The sequence below is a fragment of the Dipteris shenzhenensis genome, chromosome 10, assembly GCF_047967505.1.
Source record: "Dipteris shenzhenensis isolate YYH24624 ecotype China chromosome 10, Dip_SZ_1.0, whole genome shotgun sequence".
NCBI classification, from domain to species: domain Eukaryota; kingdom Viridiplantae; phylum Streptophyta; class Polypodiopsida; order Gleicheniales; family Dipteridaceae; genus Dipteris; species Dipteris shenzhenensis.
This window is the reverse complement of record NC_141605.1, coordinates 4748190-4768688: the sequence shown is the minus strand read 5'-3', so window position 1 is coordinate 4768688 and position 20499 is coordinate 4748190. Positions and strand designations below refer to the sequence as shown.

The 20499-nt window shown below is 44.2% G+C and overlaps 1 protein-coding gene across 3 annotated transcripts in view; it reads left to right on the top strand.

Moving 5' to 3' along the window:
- Window positions 1–20499, top strand: part of LOC147897295 (Transducin/WD40 repeat-like superfamily protein) — a 146753-nt gene that overhangs the window by 20214 nt on the left and 106040 nt on the right. For 2 of the 3 annotated variants that reach the window (XM_087380467.1, XM_087380466.1), the window contains exon 2: window positions 3805–3904. In XM_087380467.1, the coding sequence (XP_087236593.1) occupies window positions 3805–3904 (100 nt within the window). The remainder of the gene's footprint in view (window positions 1–3804; window positions 3905–20499) is intronic. The other variant, XM_087380468.1, reaches the window with a different exon arrangement.

The window sequence follows — 20499 nt, the reverse complement described above, 5'->3', positions numbered from 1 at the left end:
ACCCAAACACAATAATTAGCCAGCAACCAATTAGGGAACGGAAAAAGCAGGCAATGACAAGCCTTCTTCTACCCGGAATCCACAGAAGAAAGGTCACCTTGGTTGGAAAACCCTAGATTTTGCGGAGCTAAGCTGATTTTTCTTTGGCACAGCCCCAAAGGTAGCTTAGAAATGAACACCCACACCTGGAAAGTTACCAAAATCAGCTGGCACAGCTCGGAAGCCTCCAGAAATCAAATCGCAATCTTCCCTGCACAGCCTGGACAGCCTAGAAACAAATCGCAATTTTTGTGGGACAGCCTGGACAGCCTAGAAACAAATCGCAATTTCCGTGGGACAGCCTGGAAACTTCTGAAAACAGATCGCAATTCCTGTAGCAGCCTGGAAACACCTGGAAACAGGACTAGAACTGGATGAAGTCACCTGGCATAGCCCAAAGGACCTGGAAACAGAATCGCAATTTGCAGAAGACAGCGTGGCAAAAATTGCAATCTGCAACAGGCTTTGGATTTGGTGCGTTTTCCTTTGGCAAGCCTTGGTATTGGCCCTGGCTGGTGACGATTTCCTCTGGCAGGCTCCGGAAGCTCCTGGTAATATGCGATTTTGCTCTAGCAGCACCTAGCAGGCTCTGGCAGCTCACAATTGATGATCTGGCTCCTTCTGGAACTGATTTGGTCAACTGAATCTAAAAGAAGGGCTCCCCCCCCCTTTTAAAGCCCTATGCTCCAAAAAGTAGTGTTTTTTTGATTGCACCACTCTTTTTGGCTAAAAGCAGCTTTTTTAATTGCACCACTCTTTTTGGCCCCTTTGTTGCATACTTTGGCCCTAGGAATTAATTGCCTAGTAAGTGGGCGCACATTCACTATTTCCAAGGGCCCACTAGGAAGTTTAATTTCCCAAGTCTTGCCCCATGGCCGGACCCTCTCGCCCCAGAGGCTCAAGGCAGTCACGCGCAAATTACGGGAGTTGCAAATCAAAAGTCCCATAATTTCATGTCCTCGTGACAAGGACGCTGATGCTTGAAGAGGTAAGGAATGTTATGTTCCAATTAGAATGTAGTATGACCTTGGATGGGTTGGTGACAAAAAGGTCCTTAGAGAGACCGATGGTAATGTATATAAATGTAAGTATTTGATTGTTATGTCGTGTTAAAAGGGTTCGGTCAAGGATTTAGCTACCAAGGTCTTTGATGGGGGGGCCTGAGACGAGTAGAAGGATTTGGAACCTCCATGCACATTAATGTTGGTTAATTTGTTAGCCATGCACCTAGGGTTAAGTGCCTAGGGGATAGATATGGTTAATAAATTAGTGATTTAACCAAAGGTCAAGTTATTATATGCAGGGGGGAGGGATTAGGACCTAGCAAGTGGCTAGGAATAACAAGGGTCCTTTTAGGGAATTAGGGAGCATTCTACTTCACATTGCAAAGAAGAATCGATGAGTTAGTTATAAGCAACATAGGTGAACCCATGTTGAGAAGCAGAAGTGTGAATTGAGAAAGCTATGGCTGGGAGGTGAGCTCCTCTTCCACTAGATGCTTATGTTTCCCTACTTTAGTTTTGTAATAAAAGTCATGGGCTGCTTGCATGCATTTGTGTGTGTGTGTGAGAGAGAGAGAGAGAGAGAGAGAGAGAGAGAGAAGAGAGATTTTCCTTAATGCTTGGCCAAGCTCTTGCCAAAAATTGCAGCATCTTTGGGCAAAGTGGTTTGTCTGCCCAGGCCAAATGGGAAGTCCAACAGATTTTGCATCTTGTGGGACATGGATGTCTCTACCCCAGAATCTTATTCTTGAACAGTTAATAATGTTGCTATGGGGAGTGCCTTTTATAAGTTGAAATGGGGTCTTGTCTCTGGAAGCTGCTTTAAATGCATAAAATTTGGACATATGGATTCACAATGTCCTTTGGCTATGGTATGCATAAGATGCCTCCAGAAGCTATGCCTACCCCTGTGCAAAACAAGGATGCCCCTGGGACTTCAGCCCCAAAAAATAAGATTATTAAATCAGCCATGGCTGTCAAGGATAAGAGAAAGGCCAAGATTGCTGCTGCTCTTTATGGTAATGGTATGATGCCTTCTACTTCTAAGTGAAAGCTAAGGACAAATCCTCAAATAAGGGTTGGCAAACCCCTAGAAAATTAAAGTTAGTAGGGCTCCTCTCTCTTATACATGGACTGGTGTATCTGCCAATTTTGGCACACCTCGGCTGAATATTTTCTGCTCATGCAAACTGTATTTGGTCTATGACTTACATTTCCTTACTACTTGGTATGCGCCTTTGGTGATGTGATTGCTATTGAAACTTTATATTCCTATTTTTGATGTCAACCCCTGAAGGTGGACCCTTTGTGGACATTTTGAACACAAAACATCTTTCCTCCTCAAACCCTTGTCTAGGAAATTGGCTACAGTGAAAGAAGTCATACATGCATTTTCATTTCAGCTCCAAGATACTGTCTAGCCCTCCATTGCCAGGTAAAGTTGTCCTTTTTGCCTTCCCAACAATGTCTTTCAGCTTGGTTAATAAAGGCAGAAAACCCATTTATCATTGGAAACTTCCAAACACCAAGAAAGAAAACAACAAACGATTTTGAGATACCTGCGCATTCTTGCTAGAGGCTCCAATTCTTCCAGAACGTTGTACAACTCAACATCACCAAAATGAGACTCCAGAGTTTTGCCTTTTGGATAGATTTTGGCACGCAGACATATTGCTTTGGATATTTGTCTGTCTTCTCGGAAATCACTGTCTCATCTTTTTTGGTATTGCCCTCACACTCGTGACTTCTGTTCTTCGGTCTTTGATGACCTATCCCTTGCCAAATATCCCTTATTTCGATCGTCTTTGCGGCAATCTTTTTATGATCCTCTGCATGCTCTTGGTTTGGATTATCCTGCCTACTCGTCATACAATGAAATTTTCTGATTTTGTAACAGCATATTTTCTCATCGGGCAATGATTTTTGTAATATGATAGCAAATGGATTTCACCAAAAGAATAACAAGTGTGTGTGTGTGTGTGTGTGAAATGAAATCGTGTAGACTTCACAAGCAGTTGTAGCTTGAATAAAGAGATTTTGGACTACTTTTTGATTAGCCTTCTCCTTTAGTGCTAGCCTTTGTCATGACTGAGTCTGCCCTTCACCTTCGGAGTGCCGACAGAAACTCAATATGAAGACTTTGTATAAATGGATGCTCAAGTATGTGTGGGAGTGTGGATTTGTATGTGTGAGAGCATATTTTTATACTATGGTCTACACCCACTGTTGGGCGCTGATGACATCAGTGGGGATGTCATAGTAGCGAGTCCTTGCTATGCATGATGGAGTTTATGGTTTTCAACCTTATGAGTGACTATCATGAGATTGAAACTGCACTATGTTGTGTTTTTAGAGGATGAGTTTGGGAATGTTCTTGCCTGGATTCATCTAGGTATATGTGTTGTGTATGATGTTGTAGTCCCCTTCCTGGGGACTGTTTCTTGTAATATAAGAACAACTGGATTTCTCCCCAAAAAAAGTGTGCGCATGGATGCATGTCATCAATTGTAGGTTGGAATTGGTATATTTACTTTGCTGTTGTGCTGTTTCTGCATGAAAAGCAAAATGCATTACATACTTTGACTGATGGGAAAAGCCGTGTCTTTATTTTGCATTGATGAGTAAACTTTGGTAGCCGCACGATAATTACGTTTTTGTGCCTATGCTCTCATTGTGTTATTGATGAATTTGGTAATTTCTTTGATGATTTGTTAGTTGGTTGAGAAATAACAACGAGTAATGTATGATAAGGGTTGCATGGCAGGATGGAACAGTTTGTTTGTTTGACTTACGAACCAAGGACATGGTACAACGTTTCGAATGTTTTGGCCATGAAGCCGTCACATCAATTTGTTTCAGTCCAGGTAATTGATTCAGTTGCGGCAGTCTCTTGGTTTTCCTGAATGAGGGCAAAGTTCAGGAGCTGACCTCTCATTTATTGCCTGCATTATGCTACATACCAGTCAGAATATATCTTGACCTTGGATGAATTGCTTGAGAAAAGTCTTTAGAGAGACCATATAATGTGTAGCCTTTCTTGGCTTATTGGTTTTGTATGGCTGATGCAAAAGGACGGCAGGCTGATGCAATAGGGTATTAAACAGGCATGTGCAACTGCGTGCATAAGATAGAGCTGTATGTTTGTGGTAGTGAACGAGGGTACGAGAGTCATGTTGCAATACTAGCTCTCGTAAAAGACAGCAGAGACACTCTCATTTGCTCTCCCTCTCTCCCTCTCTCAACAGAGACACTAGGGCCCAGGACAACATGTCGGGCTGGACCCCCCGAAGGTATTTTATTTCTTGAAGAGAATCTGTTACAAGAGTTCAGTGTAGAGCTGTTTGATACATCCCAAAAATCCAAAACGTGAATCCTTACAAGAGCTTCAAGCTCATTTCAAATTGGCAACATGCCACTTGTCTAAAATCTAGACTAAGTCTTATTACATGCCACTAAGGGCCATTCTGGAGTCTTCAAAGCACTTGGTCACACGAACCGCCTCCTAGATGCTTGTTAGGCTCCCGTGGCGCTTAGGAAAATAACTCTTCCTAGTACCTGCAATTATTAATTAAAGCGCACCACCATGGCACCCATTAATTATTAGCGCTTTGCATGCAAATAACACATTGTGGACTAATTCTAGTCACGGTGGGCGTCCCCACTGAATACATGTGCACATCTAAACAAATATAAAAAAATATATTTATTCTCTGGTTGACCGCTTGATCATAATTAAGGAGCTTTGACCAAGGGTCGAGGCGCCTTAATTATAGCCAAGTCTCTCCAACCGAAGTTGGCACAACTCTCCAACCGAAGTTGGCACATCTTGGTTAACCCTCTTGGCGCATGCCAAGTCTCGTTGACCGAAGTCAACACTCTCTAACCGTAGTCAGCTCTGTAGTTCTCTAGTTAACCGCAGTTAACCCTCTTGGTAATAAACCAAGTCTTCTTGACCGAAGTCAGGTTTACTTGACCAGAGTCAAGTATCTTTGACCGTAGTCAATTCTTTGACCATTAAAAGAACTCTTTGACCATAATTAACACATAGAAAACTCTTTAATTATGATCAAATAAATGGTCAACTGTACTTTGACTTAGGATATTTACATTGTGGTGACATCTCCTCGGCTTCTATTCAGTTGACCTCAACTGAAAAGCTTCCTTGTAAACATCCAAAAGATGTGGATGATCGGATAACATGTCTTCGTCCATCCACTTGGCATCTAAGGCCGTATAATTCTTGAATTTTACAAGATATCTGTAAAACTCCTTGCCCTGAGGGCGGACTTCACATCCATCTGTAGATGGGCCACTTGAGGTGGGCACGTAGTGCTATTAGTGTTTGAATCGTTTCCATCTGGGCTGTTGGTGCAAAGGTCTCGTCGTAATCTAGACCTTTAGCCTGTGAGTAACCATTGGCCACCAACCTTGCCTTGTACTTTGCGACTGTACCGTCTGACTTGTACTTGGTTTTATAGATCCACTTGGTTCCAATCACCTTTCTATTTCGTTGGCCTTGGTACCATGTTCCAAGTGCAATTCTTCTCAATGGCAACCATCTCAACCTCCATCGCTTTACCTCGCATAGCCTACTCATGACGTGGGACATAGAGATCAATCGCAATCCTACACGTCAACGAGGAGCTCAAAGAAAAGACTGCTTGTGACTTCTATCTTGCCCCAACGGGTCACACAAGTACCCTGAGGGCCTTTTCGTACAGTATGGTACACAATCTGCTCTGGCTGAAGGACCTCCTCCAGCTCATCCACTTCTGGTGGATCCTCTGATACTGGTTCTGTAGGCTTTGGCCCCTGGAATTTCTTTAGAAGACTCACATGGAATGCATTGTGAATCCTCCAATGCTCTGGCAATGCTAACCTGTATGCAACCTCATTTATTCTTTCTGTAACCCTGAAAGGGCCTTAGTATCTGGGAGATAACTTTGCATACACAATCTGTTTGCCTTTAAACTTGCGGAGCCTAGCTTTTTCAAACTTCAAAAGTACCCAATCCCCTTCCTTGAGATCTAACTGTCTCCTATGCTTATCTGCAGCTCTTTTATGTTTCTCTTGAGACCTTTCGATTGCTGTCCGGACTTGGCTGTAAGCTGTCTGGAGGTCTCTCACAAACTGATCAGCTGCAAATATTTCATCTTTGGTCCTCAATATAGGTGGCAAAATCACCTTCCCATATATGACCTCAAAGGGGGCTTTCCCTGTAGAGCTGTGCACTGTATTATTGTAAGCAAACTCTACCAATGGTAGGTACTTTTCCCAGTCTGAACCTTGGTCACCTACGTAGCGTTTCAGCATATCTAATGCTGTAGAATTTGCTACTTCACTTTGACCATCTGTCTGGGGATGGAAAGAAGAAGAAAAATTCAGATTCGTCCCCATGTTATCAAATAAAGCTCTCCAGAGTAGACTGGTCATTCTGGGATCTCGATCACTAACAATGGACTTAGGCATACCATGATGCTTAAAGATTTGTGCCATGAAAAGCTTAGCCATATGATCTGCCTTTATGGTTTTGCGAACCGGAATGAAATGAGCTTGCTTGCTAAATCTATCAATGATAGTCCAAATCCCATCATTCCCTGACTTTGATCTTGGCAAATCTAAAATAAAGTCCATTGTATTACTTCCCCATGGTGCCTGAGGCACGGGAAGAGGCATAAGTAGACCAGGTGCCTTCCGTCTGTCATACTTCACTTTCTGACATGTAGGGCATTCAGTAACAAACTGATGTATATCTTTCCGCATCCCTGGCCAAAAGAAATACCTCTGTAGTGCTAGAGTTGTTGCTGTAATTCCTCTGTGTCCAGCATAGGGAGGTGCATGGCATTCCTCCAAAATCTTTTTCCTCATCTCCTGGGTGATGCATAGGCAATCATCTTTCATTAGATACCCATCTTTCAGGGAATAGTGACTGGTGGATTGCCCCTCTTGCGTTTGCTGTAAAATTTCACCAAAATCTGCATCACTAGCATATTGCTCCCTCATGCCTTCTAGGTTCTAATGATAAGCAATAGTCACATTATTGACCTGGGGTCTTCGGGACAAGGCATCTGCCACTCTGTTCCGAATTCCTGGGGTATGGACAATCTGAAAATGATACATTGACAGCATGTTTGCCCATTTCATATGCTTCTCGGAAAGCTTGGTCTGAGTCAAAAAGTATCTCAGACTTTGGTGATCTGTTTTAACAATAAAATCTGCACCCAAAAGATAATGCTTCCATGTATGGATGGCATGAATTACAGCCAATAACTCTTTCTCATAGATTCCCAGATATCTTTCTGCATCACGCAATCTTCGGCTCTCGTAGGCTACTACATGTCTATTCTGATGTAATGCAGCCCCAACACACTCTCCACAAGCATCACAATCAACATCAAAAGGTATTTCCGGGACTACAAGAATAGGCTCTGTAGTCAACTTCTCCTTGAGTGTATTGAATGCTTTCTTCTGTGATATTCCCCATGTGAAGGCTGCATTTTTCTTAGTAAGGTCATGTAATGGAGCTGCGATATCAGCAAAATGTCTGATAAACCTTCTGTAGTAAGAACACAGGCCTAGGAAACTTTGAACTTCATGCACAGTTTTCAGCTCTGGCCATTCCTGAATGGCACGGATCTTCGCTGGATCCATTTGTATCCCATTCTTGGATATTATATGCCCCAGATAATGGATTTCTTCCAAGAAGAATTCACTTTTCTTGCTGTTTACATAGAGCTGATGATTTCTCAGCTCTTGAAACACTATAGCAAGATGTTCCCTGTGCTCTTCCTCTGTCTTTGAAAAGACTAAGATATCATCAAAGAAAGTACCCGTGAAATGCGTGTACTTTCGGAAGATGCAATCCATCATTCTATTGAATGTGGCTGGAGCATTTGTCAACCCAGAAGGCATCACTAAGTATTCATACAACCCGAATGTAGTGCAGAATGCTATCTTGTGCACATCCTGAGGCTGTATCCTCACTTGGTGATAGCCACTCTTTAAGTCTATCCTGCTGAAAAGTGAAGCTCCATTTAACTGATCCAGCACATCATCAATGCGTGGAATAGGGAATCTATTCTTGATGGTCATTTTGTTCAGTGCGCGGTAATCGACGCACATACGGAATGAACCATCTTTCTTCTGTACTAGCAGTACAGGGGAACAAACAGGAGACGAGCTGGGCTGAATCAACCCTTTGGACAGCAAGTCCTGTACCTGAGCCATAATCTCCTCTCTCTGAGTCGCACTGACTCTATAAGGGGGTCTGTTTGGTGGTTCACTACCAAGCATTAATTCTATCTGATGATCTTCTGGTCTCTCTGGGGGTAACTCCCCTGGCAAAGCATCGGAAAAGCAATCTTTAAAGTTTATAAGAAACTGAAACTTATCTTTGTCTGCATCATTCATTTCAGCATGCATATCATTCTCTTTTTCTTTTACAGAAACCATGTACGCTGAAATTGCAGACTTTATTGCTTTACCACATGTAATATCAGATACAATGGGGATAGTCTCCTCTTTATTCCTGGCAACTAAACGCTGATTTTTCCCCCTATGCACAAACTCCAGCACTCTTTCAGGAAGAGTCAACTTCACTGCCTTGCGATGAAACCAAGGCATTCCCAAGACTACATCATGATGTTTCAGTGGAGAAATGAAGAAGTCTTCCTAATCCACATAACTCTGAACATGAAGACGGAGCTTCCCTATCAAGGGAGTGACTGGCACAGGATTCCCACAGAACATCTGATCAGCATCCAAAGCCCTACCCAATTTCTGATTTATACCTTTTTCATGAGAGTATCCCTTTGCCATGAGCTGGGCCTTGATGGTGCCATATGCCTTGCTCCAGACTTTTAATTTTTTTTGCACTCTACCAATGTTGTTACCATCTGAAGGGTTGACCAATTCCCACTTGTCCTTTTTCTTTGGGGCGTCATTTCTTTTTTTTGCATTCATATTCTCATTTCTTTTTTTTCCTCTTTGTTTTCTTTTCATTAAAAAAATAAAATTCTTTGGGCTGAATAAGATTTATTAAATTTCACAATGGCTACAGCTACCTCCTGGCGCTCCTACCTTTGTTGGATCCTTGCTCTTCTTTGATCTCCTTGGTTGAATTTAGTAGCTCTTGGACTCTGGAATCCCTCAATGTTTCCAAATACCATCTAGGATGTTTCGTTGGTTTTAGAAGTGCATGATATGATCTTTGTCATGTGAAAGTATCTCTATTGTTTTGTCTTCTCTGCATTCTATTCCTTGAGTGAAGGTGTAACTTTACTTTGCCCGAAAATGACAGAAGCACATAAATATGTATATAGTCACAAGACTCGCTCAAGCTTGAACAATGTACAATGATTCCACAAGAGATGCCACCAAAATTTGAGCTCGATCACTTGTAGAATTTGGCGAAGGCCCAATAGCACAAATGTGAAGGGCAGCCTTTTTAAAGTTGCTCTCTATAGAGGTGAGCTTGAGACTTTCATTGGGACTCTAGGGGGGCTGGCTGCTCTCTAGCCGGAGCCTTGCTCTAGATTGTCCTATACACAGACGACAGCCATGCACCACCTGTGTCCGCATTCCTGAAGGCACTCCTCTCTTTCGAAAGGATTCGCAGCATGTCAAGCTGACATGGTCCTACTCTCCTCAGCAGAGGGGCTCCAACGACACTTGGATGCACTTCATACTTTTTGCAAGACACATGACTTGAAAGTCAACCTTGGTAAAACAAAGGTCATGATCTTCGATACATCCTGGGCAGCCATGCATAGAGAGCACTTCATAGTACATGGGTTACCGGTGGAGGTGTCTGCATCCTATACGTACTTGGGGGTTCTTTGCTTTGGCCCAATCTTCATGATGCGACTTGCGCTGAAGCCTGGCTGAGCAAGGGATACATTGCACTGGCTAGACTCGAGTGGCAATGCTTTCACTCTCATTTCCTGGATCCCCGGACTAAGACTCTTTTCTTTGACTCTTTGGTCCGTCCAGTGGGTATGTATTTCAATCCTTATTGGGGGCTAGATCTTTCAGAGACAAATTGGGCTCGAGTTGAGAGGCTTCAGGTTCTCATGCTTCCATGGATAATCCGTAGCAAGCCTTTAGTCCCACATCCAATGGTCGTGGCCGAGCTCGGAGCATCCCCACTACAGCTTGATGTAGCGTTCCAGGCTATCACATATCTCTATCGCGTTTAGGAGTATGGTTTTTGCACTAAGGGACGATGCAGGCTACCGTGGTTGGCCCTACCCTCATCCTTGACTTTGGCAGCTAAGGGTGATCAGAGGTGCTGGTATGCATGTACATGCATATGGTTTGAGTGCTTGCGGCTTGAAACAGACAGATTACATTGTTGGGTGTTGGAAGCAATGGAAGCTCAGAAATGAGTGCAAGAAGCCAAAAAACGAGCTGCTATAATCAAAATGTTGCAAGTACAAAACCCTAGGGCTAACTGCCCTAACTGGACTAAGTGTCCTAATTGATGTAGATGGTACATGAACTAACTGTACCAATAGTCCTAACTGACTATAACTAGGCCTACAAGGCACATGCCAAGGAATAAGTGGCACCTATGGATAACCCATAGAATGGCCTACAAACCCCCCTCCATGGTATGGGATGAAGTATCCTGGACATGGCTCAGGATACCTAGATATCTAATGTCATGGTTGCACATGTTCGTCCTATAGGGATATAGCAACCTATGACTGTACAGAGTATAACATATCAAGCTACAAAAGGTACTAAGTTTAAAGCTTGCCGAAAAGCCTCAAACTTAGGTCGAGGTAGAGCCTTCGTAAAAAGATCTGCCAAGTTGTCTTCAGTGGGAACATAAGACAACTCAATATCACCTGCTGGTAATCGCTCTCTGACATAGTGATAGTGAACCTCAATATGCTTTGTGCGAGCATGGAAAATAGGATTCTGTGCAACAGCCAAAGCACTTTGACTATCAGTGAAAATGACGGTAGGAGCAGTCTGACATGCACAAAGATCTGCAAGTAGCTTCCGAAGCCAAACACACTCCATTGTAGCTATAAAAACTGCTATGTACTCAGCTTTACAGCTAGAAGTAGCAACTGTACTCTGCTTCTTGCTGAACCAAGAAACACATGAAGTACCAATCATAAAACAATTGCCACTATGTGACACACGAGTGTCCGAACAACCAGCCCAATCACTATCAGTAAATCCATGCATGACAAGTGAAGTGTCAGCCCCATAAAGGCGGCCAAAATGTTGAGTGCCTTTGAGATATTTGAAAACACGCTTCACGGCATGCCAATGTTGAATAGATGGGATGTGCATATATCTGCTCAAGTGTGAGACAGCATATTGTAGATCAGGTCTCATATGGCATAGGTAAATCAAACAACCAAGTGCCTGCTGATAGAGAGTGACATGACATGTACCGCTGCCATCCTCAGAAGAGAAGTGAAAACCAGGCTCTAATGGTGTGGATACTGGCTTGCAATCCTCAAACTGAAAACGCTGCAAAATCTGTCCAATGTACTTGGATTGTGACATCAAAATGCCCCCCTCATTGCTAGCAAATTGGATTCCGAGATAGTAGTGCAGAAGACCAAGATCAGACATAGCTAATGTCTACTGCAAGTCAAGTTTAAAATCTGCAATTTGCTGAGCATGTGTCCCACAAGCATATCATCCACATAAAGGACTAAAATGAGCAAATCTGTCCCACGCTTGTGGATGTAAAGGGTAGCCTTTGTAGGGCTGTTTTGAAAGCCAAGTGTGAGCAAATGAGTACGAATCCTCGAATACCAAGCCCGAGGTGCCTGCTTTAATCCATAGAGGGCCTTTTTCAAGCGGCATACCTTGCTTTCAGAACCTTCAACCTCAAAGCTAGGAGGTTGGGAAACATAGACCTCTTCCTGCAAATGCCCATGAAGGAAAGCTGTCTTGATATCAAGCTGATGTATCTGCCAATGAAAGTGGGCAGCAAAGGCAATAACAATGCGAATAGTAGTGATCCTGGAAGTGGGCTCTTCAAAGTGAATGCCATGCTGCTGAGCACGGGCTTTGTAACGGGTCCACTGAGCCATCAGCTTTCCGTTTGATTTTATAAACCCACTTAGTTCCAATGGCATTCTTGCCAAGAGGCAAATCACACAATTCCCAAGTGTTATTTTGATAGATGGAATCCAGTTCAGCTTGCATGGCCTTCATTCAACAATGATTCTGAAAGGCATCTTGATGACATAATTGCTCTTTATTGCATGCTGTAGCAACCAAAGCATAAGCAACAAAACTAGCATACTCTCTCCGGACAGCTGCTCTCGTACAGGCTGGCAGAGGAGTGTCTTGTTTGCTGTCTTTTAATGTGTCAAGGAGCCAACGGGTACCTTTTTGGGCTCCTGAATTTCAGCTCTTTCCTGATCAAGAGCCCTGTGCAAATATCCTAATCAATGAGAGGCATATCAGGCTGAATTTCTAGCTGCACATGTGGCTGCAAATGAATCCGTCAAAAATTCTTGCATCAGAAGTTCCTACCTCAGGAGTTGGCTCTGATACCAACTGACACGTCCCAGCACTCCTGAAACCCCAGATCTGCAAAACAACCGCACACAACATCAGATCTGAGCAGGCTGCTCACCACCCAACCGTGACATCTACGGGATGTGATCCCGAATCAGAAGATGTCCCCTCCGAGCCACGAGCTGAGCTACTGGCACGAACTCCCAATCAGATCCGAACCAGCCTGGTGTCCCATACCACCAGGTGGCGCTGTGAAGCCCTGGATCTGTCACTGGGCCTTGGGCTACGCTAAGATGCAGGCGCGCGTCCGCGACACAATCCAGGATCAGACCTAGCACCCGGGAACGAGACTTGCTCCCAACTGCACACTGAGAACTGAACCCCCTGGGCCTCTTTTATAGACTCGGGCCCCGGCGCCAAAAATAGCGAAGACCTATAAATAGTTCGTACCCTTGCCACTCAACCCGAGAATCAAACCTGCCTAGCTCTAAGCCTCCCCAGGCTAACCTGAGCTAGTTCTGTGTACCGAGTACACGTCAGATACCAATCCGTGCACATGACAAAAACACACTAAGTTGGATGATAAAGCTGTCAAGTGCATTTTTATAGTTCAGAAAGCAAGGGCTATAAAGTTATATCAGCCCCGCAAGGGCAAGTGTTTTGTCAGTCGGGATGTTCTGTTTGATGAATCTTCCACTATGCCTTTGCTGGACTATCAAAAACCTCTCGTTGTTGATGCCCCTGACATATTTGACAGCTTGATGCCTTTGTTTCCATCCGATGCTCGAGATGATGCTCCATCTGAGGTAGTACCTCCTCCATCTTGGAGAGATATCTGGGAAAAGGTAGGAAGAAGGAGAGACTTGATTTCGAAATTGCTGAAGGGTCTAAGTGAGAGAGGGAGTGAGGTTTTAGCTAGGAGAGTGTGGAGAGAATTGGAAGAGAGGCGAAACAGGGGCTGTTAGGTAGGAGATGGAATCGGGTTGCTGGTCAGGGCTGCGCAGAGGTAGGTGTTGCTGGTAGGAGAGGCTGAGGGGTGCGCCATCAGTTGGTGCAGGATTCGGCCCAGGCAGGGGGTGCGCCAGGCTGAACAGGGTGCGGCTAGTTGCTGCTAGAGGAGGCTGAGGTGCGAAAAAAGCACCACCTTCCAAGTTTGGAAGGTAGGGCAGAAAAAAGCATCGACCCTCCAAGACTGGAGGGTGTGCATGCTAAATTTAGCCTCAAACCTCCAATTTTGGGAGGCAAGCTTTTCTGGAAAGCGTGGCTAAGCTTTCCTAGAAAGCATAGCTTCTAGAATAGCTGCGCTACCTTCTATAAAGCCTGGCGAGATCTCAAGTCCAGCCACAGCCCCAAGCTAGACAGCGCAAGAAAGGCCTGCCTCTACCAGAGATTCGCCATCAAGATACGGCTGCAATAACAGCAGATGTGCGTCCTGCCTCTGCCTGAGATTCGCCACCAAGAAACGGCTGCAATAGCAGCAGATTTGCGTACTGTACGGCCTGCAGCGGACCAGCAGAGGGAAACCATCACCTACGCAAGCTGATCGTCAGCTTACAGCATCTCTTTTCGAGCCAGCTTCTCTGATTTCGTCACATCTTCGAGGGACAGTTTTTTCTCTACTCCACTCTCCTTCCAGCTTCGATTCTCCCAATTATTTCTCTCAGTTTGTATTCACATCAGATTTCAGCCATGTCTGATGCTCCAAATCCCGAGTTCACCATGGGAGAGCAGGACTTGGATTACACTCCAGTGGGAGAGGACGATCAGGGTCTCTATGACGACCTGATAACTAAGAAAGCCTTCAGCGAGTTTACGACTGCTCTTGATGGCAAATTCGAGCAGGTCAATGCTAATCAATCGGGGTTGACACAGCAACTCCAGGGGATACAAGCAACTCTCACTCTTCTGGCTAGCACTGTACAGGCACTCACGCATGTGGATGCCATGGCTTCAGTGCTAGGCCCGAATATAACTCCGGATCCTTTTCCAGGTGACCAAAAATCAAGAACAAAGGAGGTAGTTGACACTTGGTTGCACAAGTGGCAAGTACACTTCCAATTTCACCCTTATCCAGATGAGAAAAAGATTCAGCTTGCCGCAAGGTTTATGTCAGGTAAAGCCTTGCTATGGTGGAAAGAACTCCAGCCTAAACCTGATACTTGGACAGATTTTGAGGGCATCTTCAGGAAGGAGTTCCTGAAGAAGGAAGATGACTACGATATCGTCGGCAAGCTCAAGGCCCTCGATATGTCAAAATTGAACTTGACCTTTGAAGTTTATCTTCAAAGATTTAGGGATCTGCAAACCAGGGCCACTAAAATGGATCCAGTAACCTTGTTAGGTTTCTTCGTGGATGGTTTGCCAGACTCCCCTATAAGTTGCAGATCAAAAACAACAAGTGCACAACATTGCAGGAGGCCATGACATATGCGCGCATATATGATTATACCATGGCCGGTACCAAGGCAACCACAGTTACCGAAACGAGTGGAAAGAACAAACGCAAGTTCTTTCAGCATGCGACTGGTATTGGGGAGACGAAGTCTACGGACAACGCCTCAGGAAAAGCTTAACTCCAGCAAAGAATGGTAAGGCCCGTTTCCTTCGCACTCTCAGGCTCAAGAAAGAAGGCCGATGTTTTTATTGCGAGGAGCGGGGCCACACAAAGAATGAGTGTCCTAAGCGGAAGAACCAAAAGTTGGTGCTAGGACCGAAGCTCCAGGCGGGTCCACGTACCGCAGCCAAGGGAGCCAACCAAGTCACGATGACAGGTATTTCAGTAAATGTCATTACCTGCCCCCTTTCTTGTAATTGTACCTTTAATACTTTGTTGTTTGGTTCCCATGATCTTTTCCGAGTTTATGGAGAAGTTAGGGACCAACAGGTTCACATTCTCTTTGATCCGGGCAGCTCTCACAATTTTGTTAATTACAAATTTGTGCAGAAGATGGGGCTGTCCACAGTACCTAGCGACCACACCTACGAGGTGCAGCTTCCAGCTGGGAAGCAGTTTTGAGATCTTGAAGCGCTTCCCATCCGGATTCAAGCCTACACGGGAGCTCTTACATGTTATGTTATGCATCTGGAGCATGTAGACTTGTTGATCGGGATAGAGTGGTTTAAAACCCACAATATTCAGATCGGATGGACGGAGCACACGCTTTCTTTTGTAGATAAGGACACCCAATTTTGTATTCAGTGTGATAAGATTCCCCCTTCTCAGGGGCCTATTGTATCTGCGATGCAGCTTCGGAATATATTAAACAATTCTCATTATGATGTCTATCAGTGTGTTTTGATTCCACTTTCTTCATTTGTTGTTTCAGTCATTAACAAAAATGAATTAAGTGTGTTTGAACACCGTGAATTGAGAATGTTATTAGATACTTTTAAGGACGTATTCCCAGCTCAACTGCCGGAAGGTTTACCTCCAGAACGGGCAGTAGATCATCGCATAGACTTAGTTCCAGGGGCTCAACCTATCAGTGTACCACCTTATAGGATGAGCCAGGTAGAGGAGGATGAGTTAGCTATCCAGCTTCAGGATTACCTGAATATGGGCTACATCCGCCCAAGTAAATCACCTTGGGGTGCACCTGTCCTCTTAAGAAAGAAGAAAGATTCTTCCTGGAGAATGTGTATAGATTATAAACGATTAAATAAAGTTACAATTAAGAATCGCTATCCTTTACCTCGTTCTGATGATTTGATAGACCGTTTGGCCGGAGCGAAGTATTTCACTAAGATTGATTTGCGCACGGGTTATTATCAAATCCGTATCTATGCTAAACACATAGATAGGACCGCATTCCGGACTAGGTATGGTCATTACGAGTTCCTCGTATTACCTTTTGGTTTGACCAATGCTCCTGCTACTTTTCAGCAGATGATGAACGATTTGTTCAAGGATTTTCTGGGCAAATTTGTTGTAGTGTTCTTAGATGATATCTTGGTATATAGTAAAACGCTTAAGGATCATATAGGACACCTTCGGGTTGTCTTACTTGTTCTAAGACAGCATAAGCTTTATGCCAAGATGAGTAAATGTGACTTCTTTATGAAGGAGATCATTTACTTAGGACACAAGATTTCTTTTGAAGGTATTAGCATTGATCTGGATCGTATCCAGAAGGTTTTAGAATGGCCTATCCCTCAGACTGTGAAACAACTTCGTTCTTTCCTAGGATTTACGGTATTTCTTCGGAAGTCAATGCGTGATTATTCACATATCACGGCACCCTTGACCAACATATTGAAAGGTCGTGGACGCAGGTCTACCCAGCCGATCTCTTGGAATGATGCAATGAACAAGGCTTTTGAAACCTTGAAGTTTTCTATCAAGGAAGCACCCGTTCTTGCATTACCCGATCCGTCCCGGCCTTATGTTTTGGAGGCCGATGCGAGTGATTATGCGATTGGGGCAGCTCTATTCCAAGAGGGCAGACCTGTAGCTTTCGAGAGTAAGAAGCTAGACGACACTCAGTATCGTTGGCCCATACTTGAGAAGGAACTTTATGCTGTAGTGTATGCTCTCAAGGTTTGGAGACACTACTTGTATGGTTCAAAGTTCCTTGTATTGACTGATCACCAGTCAATTAAGTATGTGTGTGATGGATCAGAATTAAGAGGAAGGAAAGCTAGATGGGCAGAGCTAATGCAGGATTTTGATTTCGAAATACGTTATCATAAGGGTTCGTTGAATAGTGTGGCGGATGCTTTAAGTCGAGTTAAGTTTGTAAATGCTTTGTCATTTACGGAAATATCCTCAGACCTATTTCAATCCTTGAGAGGGCAACTGATAGTCATTTCAGTTCTTATTGGCAGAGAGTCCAGGATGGGAGCTCCATGGTTGACTAGGACTCAGGGATTGTGCCACCTAGGATACAGGCGGCGGGAGGTCAGTGGATGATTAGGAACGGCTTGCTGTTCCGGAATGAAAAGATTTGTGTGCCTGATGTTCTGGACCTTAAATCCAAGATTCTCTGGGAGTGTCATGATGCTCCTAGTGCGGGACATCCAAGTATACATAGGACTCTGTCTCTTGTGAAGCATACCTTTTATTGGCCTAAGATGCGTGCATTTATAGAGAACTATGTAGTAGGTTGCCGGGTTTGTCAGGTTACTAAGGCTGAACGCCTTAGAAGCGCAGGCTTATTACAGCCTTTACAGATTCCAGGTAATAAATGGGAAAGTATTTCCATGGATTTTATTACTGGTTTGCCTCGAACGCGCAAGGGTCATGACTCTATTTGGGTCATAGTCGACTGTTTGACAAAAATGGCTAGATTCTTACCTACAAGAGCAACTATTTCAGCTGTTCAGTTGGCTCACGAGTTTGTGGACCACTTGTTCAAGCTGTATGGTTTGCCATCTGACATAGTCAGTGACAGGGACTCAAAGTTTACAAGTAACTTTTGGACACTTGTTTTTGAGAAGTTAGAAACTACTCTAAGTATGAGTTCCTCGGATCATGCACAATCAGATGGCAGTACAGAAAAGGTCAACCAGTTGGTTGAAGACATGCTTCGGGCATATGTATCTAAGAGACAGTCTTCATGGGAAGATTATCTACCTATGATTGAATTTGCTTACAACAGTGCAAAGCATTCTAGTACAGGTTACAGTCCTTTTATGCTTATGTACGGGTTTCAACCTAAGTCACCAGTTATGGTAGGATTAAAAGGGATTCAAAATGATGCTGCTAAGAACTTCTTGCAAGACATGCAGGAAATGTTGCAGTTTGCCAAGGAGTCTATTAGAAGTGCCCAAGATCGGGACAGATTTTACGCTAATAGACATCGTTCACCTAGAGAGTTCTCTGAAGGAACGATGGTATATTTGAGAATTCCTAAGGAATCCAAGAGCCTAAGTACTGGTTTGGTTCCGAAATTATCCCCCAGATATTGTGGCCCATTCAAGGTCATTAAAAGAATTGGACCAGTTGCATATCGACTAGAATTGCCTCCTGATGTTAAAGTACATCCAGTCTTTCATGTCAGTAGACTGAAAGAAGTATTGGGTGCAGATGATCAACTTGTTTCTCCTCATGAGATTATAGAAGTTACAGATTTGACTTTTATTCCTCACGAACCTGAATCTATTCTTGAATTTCGTGAAAGACAGATTCGAAATCGTACTATCACGGAATACAAGATTAAGTGGAGGGATCGTGTTGAGGAGGATGCAACATGGGAGACATTACAAAACCTCCAAAGAACATTTCCAGATTTCTTAGCGAACTCAGGAGTGAGTTCTTAGAGGAGGGGGAGTATGTCATGTGCACGGATTGGTATCTGACGTGTACTCGGTACACAGAACTAGCTCAGGTTAGCCTGGGGAGGCTTAGAGCTAGGCAGGTTTGATTCTCGGGTTGAGTGGCAAGGGTATGAACTATTTATAGGTCTTCGCTATTTTTGGCGCCGGGGCCCGAGTCTATAAAAGAGGCCCAGGGGGTTCAGTTCTCAGTGTGTAGTTGGGAGCAAGTCTCGTTCCCGGGTGCTAGGTCTGATCCTGGATTGTGTCGCGGACGCGTGCCTGCATCTTAGCGTAGCCCAAGGCCCAGTGACAGATCCAGGGCTTCACAGCGCCACCTGGTGGTATGGGACACCAGGCTGGTTCGGATCTGATTGGGAGTTCGTGCCAGTAGCTCAGCTCGTGGCTCGGAGGGGACATCTTCTGATTCGGGATCACATCCCGTAGATGTCACGGTTGGGTGGTGAGCAGCCTGCTCAGATCTGATGTTGTGTGCGGTTGTTTTGCAGATCTGGGGTTTCAGGAGTGCTGGGACGTGTCAGTTTTTGTGAAGGCACATGAGCATAAGCTAAGCATCTAAAAGTCCTCATGTGGGAAATGCGTGGCTTACGACCCGTCCAAGCCTCATAAGGTGTGATAGTCTGCAATGCTTTTGTAGGACATCTATTCAAGATGTAATTTGCACACATGACCGCATTCAACCACAACTTATTAGGCAAATGTTTTCCTTTCAACATGCACCTGGCCATCTCCATCACCGATCTATTTTTTCGCTCAGCTACGAGATTCTATTGAGGAGTATAAGGCACCGTGCATCGATGATTGGATGCCACGGGAAGCAAAAAAAACAGCAAACTCCTTTGACATGTATTCACCCCCCCTGTCTGTATTAAGGTGAGCAATGTGCAGCCCACTCTCATGTTAGAATTATTATTATAATTTAGCAGTGACCAATGTAATGTAATAAGTAGGTTAGGGGTACCTTTCCCTCATTTAGAGGTTTTTCCCCCTAACCACAGTTAGTTCACTAACTACGGTTAGTGAAGGATAAGGTTTTGTCACTTAGATAAAACCTATCCCACTTCTTGTATTACTCACTTCTTCTATTGCAAGCACTACGTTCAGCTCTCTTGCTCTCACACTCTCTTTTCTAACATTTGGTATCAGAGCAGCAAGACCCTGCTCCTAGTTCCCTGCCTTGCTCCTTGCTCCTTGCCCGCAAGCTCTTTGTGCTCCAAGCTCCTTGCTCGTAGATCTCGTTCGTACAGCCGTACTATCATGAGTTGTACAGTCGTCGTACAACGGACGGACTTCCGTACCGTACTACAGCTCGTCGTCAGCAGCTCGTTGTTCGTACATCATCTTGACTTTCGTATTGCAGGCGTCAAATTTGTATTTGTCCTACGCTGATGTCTGTACAGTCGTATGGACTATTTTCGTACATGCGTCGCACACTCCGTACCATCGTACGATTCAGTACCGTTGTCGTACAACCGCGTCGCACCTGCAAATCGTCCGTACAACCGTACAGGTTTCCATACTTCCGTACACTGTACATCGTACGTACGGATTTTCGTACATTTTGTAGGCCCTTGTACTTTTGGTTGGCATCTGCACTTTTGTGCAGGTTATATTCTTGCAGGTACTCGAGAAATTGTTTTCTAGCAGGCATTATCTGCAGATAGCCATTGTTTGGTTTAGATCTTGCAGA